The sequence below is a fragment of the Mytilus trossulus genome, chromosome 3 (assembly GCF_036588685.1).
Source record: "Mytilus trossulus isolate FHL-02 chromosome 3, PNRI_Mtr1.1.1.hap1, whole genome shotgun sequence".
Lineage (NCBI taxonomy): Eukaryota > Metazoa > Mollusca > Bivalvia > Mytilida > Mytilidae > Mytilus > Mytilus trossulus.
Window position 1 is genome coordinate 79,961,814 of NC_086375.1, and position 12,557 is coordinate 79,974,370.

General features: G+C 30.9%; 1 protein-coding gene across 1 annotated transcript in view; it reads right to left on the minus strand.

Moving 5' to 3' along the window:
• Nucleotides 1-1,042: 1,042 nt before the first annotated feature.
• LOC134712570 (alpha-latrocrustotoxin-Lt1a-like) overlaps nucleotides 1,043-12,557 on the minus strand; it is an 83,648-nt gene continuing 72,133 nt past the window's right edge. Inside the window, exons 29-32 of the mRNA XM_063574269.1 lie at nucleotides 11,418-11,574; nucleotides 9,133-9,227; nucleotides 4,365-4,514; nucleotides 1,043-3,334 (exon numbers count right to left, since the gene is read on the minus strand). Coding sequence (XP_063430339.1) covers nucleotides 3,253-3,334; nucleotides 4,365-4,514; nucleotides 9,133-9,227; nucleotides 11,418-11,574 — 484 coding nt within the window. The 3' untranslated portion in view covers nucleotides 1,043-3,252. The remainder of the gene's footprint in view (nucleotides 3,335-4,364; nucleotides 4,515-9,132; nucleotides 9,228-11,417; nucleotides 11,575-12,557) is intronic.

Consider the following 12,557-nt stretch of genomic DNA (forward strand, 5'->3'; position numbering starts at 1 on the left):
TTGAATCAGAGGGATTCTTTTATAAATAGGAGTTATCCTTCCCTTAGACAAGATACTTGTATCTTTTATTAGCCATTCTTTTTTTACAAAATAAAGCAAAACCAGCTCTTTCAATTAGTTGTTTGGTTTGGAATGGGGAACACTATTATTATAATTTTGAAAGCTTTCCAAACGAAATAAACTAAGTACATGTTGTATCAGTAATATAAACAACTCTGATGTTGATACTGTGATTTTATCACAAAAAGCTTTTTCATTTTCGCATAAATATCCACTCAAATGTCTTTATAGTGATTAGGGTTTTAAATAGTGGTTACCACAGAATGAATCTAAATGATGACGACGTGAACGACGACAGAATGTAAACGTTCATACCATGCTTTTAAAAAAAAGAAGAAGATAACGATAACCAAATTATATAATAAAAATGCTTATAATAATACAGATTAAAACCAATCTTTTATAAAATATTTAGTTCTAAAATATTGCAATGTTTCAATTATAAGATACTTTAGAAATATACAAATATGTTAGGCAGTGGTAAATTAATGAATGGTTTATCTAAAATTAAAAATGAATATGGGCAATGTGTCATTTATCTGTCAATTGTAGAAATAACATTCACTGATTATTATATATTTATAAACATTCTAGTACGCTACCCTGAAAGAGTAAGCAGTAAAATCGCATCTACAAAATTGGCAATAACAATGCAAATTTTGACATATATTAATGCTCAGCTGTAAAATGTAAAATTAAAAGAGACTAGTTCTTCTATTGTTTGATAAATATGAATGGTAATATACCCGTACAATGACTAAATTTACTTCTGATAAATAAACATAAAAATCAATTATGTAAAAGAGACGACCTGCTTGTGAATTACTGATGTAATTTTTGCTATGCCTGTATATGTTTTTGGAATATGAAAAAAAATTATGAACTTGCTTAAAACTTCCATTTTAGTAGCATATACATTTTTCTGAAAAGGATAAAGATTGAATCTGTGGATCATTTTACCTCGTCAGGTTTGCCCTAACTGCTTTAGTTTTAGAGTTAAATGTGACTATTACTAAATATTTCAGGCACACAAAGGTTTTTTTCTTACCGTTTAAGTTTTTGAGACGTTAACTCGAATACTATATTTTGACAAGCTAGTTCAAGAGGAGAACATGTAAAAATGTTGTAACCATTTAATACTACACTGAATCTAGTCGGTTTTTACTTTAATTAAAGAATAATTTATTGAAAGCAAAACTATATAAATGGTGTGTTTCCGAAGTAACTTTGTAGAAACGACCTTCATCAAGAACACTCAAACCAATTAAATTGAAAACCAAGGAAGTACCTACACATGCGTGTGAAAAGTTGAATGACGTTATTGGACATAAAAACGCCACATACCCTACAGCACCTTCATTCAAAAGAGAACAGTTTTGAATGGGTTTTTTTCCTGCTTATCTAACGTTTTCGTGCACAAGTTGCAGTCTACCTGTTTTTAATTTATAAATTTAAAAATAAGAACTGAACTTCCAGGTATAATCAAAAAGGGGAAATCCATTAAATCTCACACAATCAAGCGCATTTGTCAATGGAATGAGTGAAAAAATAGCTCGAATGACTTTTACCTTTGTGGTGCTGTTTTTCTTATCTCATCATATGTGACCATATATACAAGTAAAGTTTCAATCATATAATTATGTAGTAATTTTCGGCATGGGGAATCCCCTATTATGCACACAATTCAGTATTTATTTTTTTACAAAGTATCAATTTGAATTTTGACATAGATTAACAATCGAGATAAACTTTCCTCCCATTTATAAGGGCATGTAGAATCACATACACGAGGAACGTTGAAATCCGATATAAAGTTTTCAGAAAAGAAAATGAATGATGGCATGATAGGCGGATGGACTGACGATGAACGACCTAACAGACGGATAAATACCATGTTCAGTATTTTGTGATTTTATTCTATAGTTCTACAATAGATATAGGAAGATGTGGTGTGAGTGCCAATGAGACAACTCTCCATCCGAATAACAATTTAAAAAGTAAACCATTATAGGTTAAAGTACGGAATACTTTTAAAAATAAACAGTGAACTCAAATCTAAAAAAAAGTCAAACAATACAGTCAGCTTGCAGGTAATGGGCAGTTTTTTTGCATTATATTATCGATAGTTCAAGAATAGTACTAAATCAACCATATTCCATATATACAACTAAATGCTTAAATTAGCTTAATGCGCCGGTTTGAAACAAACTTATCGACAAACTACTCAATTTGAGTTATATTGCCATTTAAAACATTAAATGAACAGGTGTACTTATCTCTTGTTTGGGTAAAGTTTCACCAAACCATAATGCTATTAGTTGGATGACGTAAATTCAATATTTATTACGTTTATAGAACTACAAAATAAAAACCGAATTTGCAGATCATGGACAGTTGCAATAATGAAAAAAGTTCCAGTAATAAATCAGCTACATTTCAAATGTACAACTAAATGCCTTAAATAAATGGATACATCTCTACATCATATTACAGGGTTAAATTCAAAATATTATAGGAGCAGCATATTAACATAAAGTTATAACATGCTTAACTGAGACGACATAATACTTAAATGAAGCTGAACGAGAAACATTGGTATAATCATATGTTATCAATTCATAACCACCAACAGCATCTCCTGCTGTCAAAATATAAATCAATGTTTCGATCATTTATATTTGTTTTCGCTGTCATATTAGAATATTATCATTACAATCATGTTGTGTTGATACAAAACAGAAGATTTTGTATGATTACCAATAAGACAACTCTCCACAAGAGACCCAATGACACAGAATTAACACCTATAGGTCACTGTACGTCCTTCGACAGTTAACAAAGCACATACAATGAGTCTTGTTGTAGCGTTTGAATCTTAACAACAGGTTTGGTTTTGTCATTTCATCTACTCCAGTCTGCATATGCATTCACAAACAATTTATACAAAAATATGAATGTGCCCTTTCAGAAAAATTTACAATTCTATAGCTAGTCAAGCATATCTGTCCATTTGTCAGATCTCACAAGTTCCTTTAGACTGTGAAAGTACTAGCTTTCTGTGTTTTTTTTCTACAGATTAAAAGTAGAACTGGAAGAGGATTAACATGTCTCTGCAACTAAGGTTATCATAATCCAGACGCCAAGTTTCAAACTTCTTTAAAGTTAAAAGTGTCATCATTCATGCAGTATTAATCAAGTAATGTATCCATTGAAGATCTCCAAAATGTTCAGGTACTGATTTTCCTCAGCATCTGTCAATGCAGTGTTGTTCCATCTGTTAAAACATAATTATTATTCAACTTTGATAAAAAAAAATTAATGATTTTGAATTATACCTTTACGTTTTTATATTTTCATTTATATTCTGTTAATTTCAATATAAGAATTTCTTCAGTGAAGAATCTGTTGGTTATCAAAAAAACACTGAGCCACCTCTATTAAAAATACTGAATTGTTTTATTTATAATAATGATATGGACAAAACAACATCATAATATTTCTTGAAACATAAATGACTTTTTGGGCTTTTTCAGTAAAAACTCATCAGTTAACACTTCTGATGAGGTTATATCTATAAATTAATTGTTTAAAAACCTTGGAGAATTTTTTGAAATTCTTAGACTTTTCTAACCAAGGAATAGATTACCTTAGCTGCAAAACTTTTATAATTCTAGGTCCTCAATAATTGTGTAATGAACATATGAAGGTTGGTATGCTGCACATTTTAGTCCAATATAAATACACAGAAAACAATCTGATAAAACAATTAGGCAGATTGTTTTGTGACAGTGCATACAGAAAGATACAACAAATGTCTTTTGGGGATCTTATTGAGAATGCTTTTCTCTATCATTTATGAAGCGTAGCATTAAAAAGGTTGGTATTTTTGACAATACCAGCTGATAAGCATGTGAAAAAAAAAAAGAATTATATTAAGAAAATCTTATACAATATTAATTCACATAGTGATAATCGAATTCCAGTCAGACGTATAGTGGTCGATTTGTGTAAGACTTTTCAAAATCAACGTCAATTAAAGTTCTGCTGTCTTTTGGTTTGAGACACATAAGAAGAAAAAAAATCTCCAATTTCAAAACGTATACAATGATCTTATAGTGGCAGAGTGTATTTGTTTAAATTTGTTAATATAGTCGATAAAAAAAAATGCAACTTCAACAACCAATAATTATGTCAATAGATATAGGAAGATGTGGTATGATTGCCAATGAGACAACTCTCAATCCAAGTCACAATTCATAAAAGTAAACCATTAAATGTACACAAGACATCAATGTCTTTATTACCTGTCAACGATATTAGTATCGATTATGTCTTTTAGTTCCACCAGAAAGTATCGAACCAGGTGTTCATGGTTTTCTGCAACAGCTATATGTAATGCAGTTCTTTTATCATAATCTGTTTTGTTTATTATAGATTGATCACTGTCGATATATCTAAAATTATAATAAAACAAACTTTTTTATTGCAAGATTTTTAGATACAAGACTAAGAATTTAGCATGGCAAAAGATGAGAAGGATGGAATGGGCTGCAAAAATAAACTTTGATCGACATATTATTTCCTTATTATCTACATACTTGCATGAAATGCTGTTATATAGTCTCAGAGAAGTAGCGATGACAAGCTTTGCAGTAGTATATATCGACTAAAATGCTAAGTTCAAATGGTCATAGCTTCAAGTAAAAAAAAGATCGAATGACAACTTCCTGTCGATATGCACATTTACATATCATGAACCAATTAATAACACTGTTTCAAAAATACTGTTGTGTGGTTTAAATTCTATTTTCATTCTCAATTCTTTTTAAGAGGAGTTGCGACGACAAACTGGTGCACTCGTATATTACTGACAAAATTCAAAGTCTAAAGTTGTCTCATTGGTAATCATACTACATCTTAGTTTCAAGTGGATTGGACTTCAACTAAAAAACTACCTTGACCAAAAACTTTATTCTGAAGCAAGACGAACGGATAGACGAACGAATAGACGGACGAACGAACGGACCCACAGACCAGAGAACATAATGCCCCCTACTATCGTAGGTGAGGCATAAAAAATCAAAATTCAAAGAGACATAACTCCTAGAAAATCAAATAACAATTTCCTGTTAATAACAGCGGTATACTACTGTTGCCTCTACTGATGTCCCATATCTAAATAGAATAGTCTATTCAGGACATTGGTCATGATACATGAGAAAAGCAAGCTAGCTATCAGTCATTTAAATTTTACCTTTTAGAAATAGTGAAGATTTTTTTACTGGGTACCGGTAGTTAAATGACCACCTGTTGATGAGCTCTCACAATACCTATTGTACAATTTAAATGGACAAATTGTGTTGACAATTTTTTAAACTGGTCAGGCAATAGGTAATTCACTACCACAAAGCTTATTGGATAGGCACAGTAAAATAAGCATAGAAAATCATATTGCCCAGTATTGCCCACTATTAACAATTTCTGGGAGTATTGCCCAGCCCGGGAAAAACCGGGGTTTTCCCACCCGGGAATTCCCGGGCGGGTAATACTTTGCCAACCCTGTTTAAAACCACCACTATGCTTCATTGTTTATTGCATACATCTAAATATTATTTGTTAATGTGTATAAAAGGTTGCACAATACAAAGATTTGTTTACTTCCAATCACTAACCTTTGAAATGCTGTAACTTTCTTATGAATGCAGTGAGGGATATAAGCCGATAACTGTCCATTCTGTAAAATATTGGACAGGTCTGAGGCTGCAGGCCGAAGACCTGTTCAATATTTAACAGAATGGACTGTTAGAGGCTTATATCTTACTTAAAACATTGTTAAACACGTCGATAAAAGTTAAAAAAAAAAAAAAAAAAGTCAGCAAAGATTTATTTTCATCAAGTATGAAAATTGTTTTGTGAATAAACTTTCTTTACATTAAAATATATCCTACATGTTGGCCCCTTTCAACAATAACTAAACTTAAAACAAATAGACAAAAAGAAAGTACAGCTGAGGGTAAACAACATGTATTGCTACATGAAGAATAAGACACAAGTCACAGGGTATGCGTATCATGATTTTTACGTGCACAAGGACTACTCACATTTTCTGCTCATAGTTTTCGTGAATACCATTACATACGGTTTGTGTTTCAAAATGGTTAAAATGAATGAAAGTATATTTTAAATGCAAAAACGAAGAAAAAGATGTCGTTGCATGTATTAGTGATTGTGTTGTTTCAAACTTTGGATTAAAATCAAATGTGTAATTGGAATCTATTCAGATACAGTATTCAGTGTGGATTACAAAGAGGATATAGACAAAGCAGCTTATAATGGTTAGTTTTATATATATTATATTTCAAAATGTAGTCCTCCTCTATTAGTTTCTTGTTTCTTCTTGGGTTTTACTTTTACTAAGTGAATGAGAAAAGAAAAAGAATAGGATATGAAAACAGGTTCTTGTCGAACAATATCAAGTGCATCGCAGTCGATTTTATTACAAATATATATTAATTAATATGAACAAATGAAGAAAAAGCAACATGCAATCAGTTATATTCTTTTATTGGAATTTTCAAGAGACTGTATCCAAACGGTACCACCTAAATACATCCCCCCTTTCTGTTTTATTTTCTTTCTTCAAGGTCGTGTCGCTCTTTTTTCGTTTATTTGTTTATTGAGTCCTTTGTGTTTTATAAATGTTACCGAAATATATTCTTGTCTCGAATTTCTTTTGAAAAAAAAATCTCTCATAAAACAATCACTGCAAAAAAAGTGCGAATCGGAAACACGATTGGTTTGTTTGACAGATAAAATGCGGTAATGTCATCCTTTATTCTACTTTTCATATTCATCGTGGTTCATAAGCGAAGTGTAGCATTATAATCATATTTAAGCAATAATATCAGACTTAAAAAAACAATAATTCTAATCAATTTAGAAATTTGAATATTATTATAACTATTATAGTCCCCTGTAGTTCATGAAGGAAGTTCAAGATTCGCACTTCTACACAGGATAATGTTTAGTTAGTTCATGGCCCTTGTATTGTAGCATGATTTATCAAATTTAAAAAGAATTACTTCATTGCTTTATTCATTTTTAATTGTAGTTGAAAATGAGGTTAAGAAGAATAAGAGCAACACCAGAGGTCAATTTTGATAGCCTAAAGACGGATGAGGATAACCCTTTTGAAAAAAAGAAATAAATTCATAAAATCCAAAGAACAAGACTTTCAACGAGCATATTAATCCACTTATTGAATTAGTCTTAAAAGAGACAACCCCAAAACATGAGAAAATGGCTGTGATATAAGTATTGGATGTGTTAAAAATCAATTTGAAAGTGATTTTTCCTCAAGAAATCGTTTTGATGAGTGACAAAGTTATTGTATTGGAAAGTGACTTTAATAAAATGTTGTTTTTTTTTAATTGTCATTTGTTCTTTGGTTGTGTTTTATGTTTACAAGATGAAAACAATTGGGGTTATTAATATGTTTTTATTTGAGTGATTTAACTATCATTTACCTGTAAGAATCAGTTATGCTACCTTTAGCTGTCCAATATTTTTAAGAAAGAGGAGGGCTATTCTTAAAAATATTGGACAGCTGAAGGTGACATAATGGTTTCTTACAGGTAAATGATAGTCCAATCACTGAAATAAAGAACAGGTAAAACAATAGAATGACGTCACAACAATGTTTTAATAAAAATAATAAAAGAGGTATATATTTTTAACTCCCAATCACTAACCTTTGAAATGCTGTAACTTTCTTATGAATGCATAGAAAATAATAAAAGAGGTATATATAGATAGGTAAAAGATTAATCTTTAAAATGAAGGCTATATTTTTATTATGCAATCATTATATAATCAATTATTATGTAATTAGTGGCAAAATCTGGGCAAGTTCACTTGAATGAATTTAGCTCTATCATCTCTTTAACTATACATAAAATTTTAACGAAATCTAAACATCATGGGCTTCAAAACGGTGTCTCAGATTGTCTCTATGGTATTCCATTCTCTCATAAATCTCTAATTAGTGTAAACATCCTAACCACATAAAAGAAGATGATGTTCAATTAGGTGTAAAATTTGTTCTATACATTCTATCTGAAATCTGAGACACCCTTTTGTAGATAATGGCCATAGGAACAACATATAATAAATTCAACCCTCTAGGGATACCTTTGCAGAAGCTAAATTCATTGAAAAGAGTAAATTTGGTGAAAAATATTTTAGACACAGTTAACATTATAATTGGTTACATAATTATTGCATAATACTAACATTGCATTAATTTGAAAGAGTAATCTGTTAGCTATCTAAAACTACCACTTTAATAAATTTTTCAAGCATTATTAAGAAAGTTACAGCATTTTAAAACTTGGGAGTTGGGAGTTATAAAATCTTTGTATTGTGCTACCATAATAGGTTATGGTTAACTCATGAAATTCATTCTGAATCAAGAGAGCTTAAATGAACAGTTGTATAATTCAAATAAAATACCCTATTATAAAGAAATATGGTATAGGTTGCATTCGTAAATACAGCTGTTTCTCAAAACACGCCTCTTTTGGTGAGATCTTGAATATTCATAGAAAATTAATTTTGTTTACATACTGGTTCCCAGTTATGCTTTCTGTGTTCCGTCTCACAGAGACATAATTTAGGAATGTTACCATTAAATAAACATGTGCATATTGTTTACATTGAAATCTGTGGTAACCAATCATTCGAGGTAGGGGTAGTTGAGAAAATTAGGGATATTTAAAACTATGAGAAGTTCAGGGCGTTTAAACGTTAAAAATATGCCGCACAGCCTTATATTTTGACCTTTGAAAAATACTGTGGTGCATATGAACTTTTCAATTCTAGGGTAAGATTTTTTTCAAAACTTCATAGTAAAAGTGGTACAGTTTTAGCCGTAAAAGGAGTTCCTATGGGAAATTGCATTGTCAATATTTATAGAAATGCATTATAAATTATAAATTAAAGTATTATTTATTTTTTCACTCCTCTAAACTATTATCATGATTAAACGTATAACAATTATACATTCGTACTCACCCTCTAACAGATCGTATATCCCCCTTGTAGGTTTTATTCAAAAGCATGAAAATTCGAACATTCTGTTCGTATTTTGTGAATGCGGTGTTTTCATCCTGAAAAAGACAACATGTTGACAAATGACTTTTCTTGGGAAGGAAATTTCATATTTACACATAAAAACTCATTCTCCCTAATTAAACAAATATTGCGGACTTACAGAATTTACCTTGTTGGAAGGTAAATTTCAGAAGAGAATAAATGCTTTCTGGTGATTTTTCTGAGTAATTCTTTGTTTTCCGAAGGAAAAAGAAACTTACGAGTTGAATATAATTCAACGTTTAATATTCTTATAGATTATATACAGCAGGTAAGACTGCTAAACAGTTTTAAAAAAGAATATGCAAAATATTAAATAAGTTATTCAAAATCTAAAATTTACATCCAGTGAATAAAACAATAACTCAAAAAGAGTCAAACTAAAGCCAGTTAAATAACAACTCGATAACTTCAATCGTATGAGAAGTAAATGTAGGTACTAAAGTCTTGTTTTAGGAAGGTATACAAAGTCCATGATTACTTCTGTTAAAAGTCTTATAAACTAAAGGCTCTAAAGAGCCTGTGTCGCTCACCTTGGTCTATGTGAATATTAATCAAAGGATTCATGACAAAATTGTGTTTTGCTGATGGTATTGTGTTTGTCGATTTTACTTTACTAAACATTCTTGCTGATTACAATTAACTCTACCTATAATGAACTTGGACCAGTAGTTACAGTGGGAAATGATTTGTAAAAGTTTACAAAAATTTACAAAATTGATGAAAATTCCTAAAAATTGACTATTAAGGGCAATTACTCTTTGAGGGGTCAATTGACCATTTTGATTATGTTGACTTATTTGTAGGTCTTACTTTGCTTTACAGTATTGGAGTTTACAATTTATCTCTAATAACATTCAAGAAAATAACCAAAAGCTGCAAAATATTCTAAAAAAAAAATTTAGGGGCAGCAACCAAACAACGGGGTGCATGATTGGTGTGAAAATTGCAGGCAGGTAGATCTTCACTAAATGAACAATTTTGTCCTGTCAGATTTGCTATAAATGCTTTGGTTTCAGAGATCTGAGCCAAAATCCTCATTTTATCCCAATTTTTGAATTTTAGCCATAGCGGCCATTTTAATTGGTTGACTGGGTCATCGGACACATTTTTAAAACTAGATACACAAATGATGGTTGTGGCCAAGTTTGGTTAAATTTGGCCCAGTTGTTTCAGAGAAGTAAAAGTTAAAGACAACAACGACGACGTCGACGTGTTGAGAGAAGCTCACTTATTTCTGTGCACCAGGTGAGCTAACAATCAGACAAGAGGAGAAGAATTTTGAAAACGTTAACGACAGCATCAAGTAGTGGCTGTAACTTACTTGGTTCATTAAGCAAATGTAAAGCTATAACAATTTCAGCTGATCTATAAAATAAATTTACGTATTCTTCTGATTAAACTCTGCATAGATATTATTTTTTTAAACACTTTTGGTTTGAAGCTATGTTCACATCTTTATCATCTTTATCATCTTTGTCATTATTTTTAGACCGATAGTAAACAATTATATTACATTTGCGTTTGAGTTTCATGTACAATTTGTTTCATTCACATTTACCACATATTTGTACAGTAAATTTTGGATATGCCATTCTTAATTAGATTATGCTTTCATCTAAGGATAAATGGAATGACAATGGAAAGCGACACGAGCTTTAGTCTTTTTTTTTAGTGTAGGAACTTATTAGGGGTTGGTTGAAAACAAAGCTTTTTATGTAGCAACATGCCTGCACACGGCGTATATATCTCCCAAATGATATTATATTTCTATTCAAAATAACATAAAAAATGTGGTGCACCAAATTTTTTATGTTATTTCTTCATAGACAGAAAACATATTACAGTCATTCCTTAAATAAAATAATATCTATATTTTCATGCCTCTACCGATGTTGTTATTACTTTGATGGTGATTCCATTGGGATATAATAGTACTCCAGTAGAGGTATTGATCCAGTTATAGAAGAATATCAACGGTACCTATGTTAATGTATTAGCAGCATATTTTCACGATTAATATTATTTGAGTGATACTCGATACCAAAGGTTCGAAATCCCTAAACATATCACAGACATTAACGAGTTGAAAACAAACAAAGTAAAGGGAACATTTTAATTCATGTTAGAAAAAGTTAAAAATAATAACTGAATTATTTTAATTTAAAAACGAATTTCATAACATTTTTCTTCAAATTTTATCATACCGTATCTTCAGATCTTAACATATCTTCCATTTTATCAGTCAAATAGTTTCGAACACCAGTGAAACGTTGCCTTTGGTCAAGGTTTTCGTTAGTTGCAGCATGTGAAACCAATAATTCTACTTGATCATTAACCACTTCAAGAGGTCTTTTCATCGCACTGAAAATGAGTTAGTCGTATCAATATTTCGAAATGTTTAAAAGGGATAGATCTCATTGTTTGGCCTACTATTCTTAATATTACAGGGTGTAGCAGGCTAGTATTTTTAAGTGATACACCCATCTTATTACTGATGTTTCATTTGAAACAATTCAGAATATCATCCAAAAGGATGTGACTACCCGACACGAAGTAAAACTGCTTACATTGGTTGTGTTTGTGTTGGTTAGTCTTTAGTATATATGTTCCGGACCATATGAGTATTTGGACCATACGCGTATGGTCATGACCATATGCGTATACTCATATGGTCCGACCGTACGCGTATGGTCGGACCATATGAGTATAATACTCGTTTGGTTATTAACGGGCCGGACCATATGAGTATTTTGACCATATAGGTATATTTATTTTTTCCAAATGACATTATAAACGTTTCAATAATACAAGAACTTTATCTAAAAAAACAGTGATGGTTTAAAACATGACAATTTTTTAATTTTATAATCCAAAAAACTACGTAAAAATTTAATATTGATGCCATAGTTAGTTTTCATCGCTAGTAACATTTGTGCATGTAGGCTAGGATGACATTCACTTCCACACGGTATCATAGCTTTTTTGCATTTGCAAGAAATTTGTGCACGATCTTTTTCATTTACACATTTCGTTTGCGAGTGAAAAACAAGCCTTTTTTGCAGCTGCGTACAGTGATACCGAGGTCGTTGGCAATTCTGATGTCTACGGTGTTTTTAAGAAGCTCTAGATCTCAAGTATCGTAAAATGATTGACTGCAATACACCATCTTCACAACACAACTTAAATAAACTAATAGTATGCTACTTTCCAGTGACTTCTTATGTAACAGTTTATTAAGAAATTTTTGGAATTTAATTTTTTTAGTCGACATATTGCCATTTACTCGTAATAACAAATCGGTAATGACCATCGGTAATGACCATCGGTAATGACCATCGGTATAA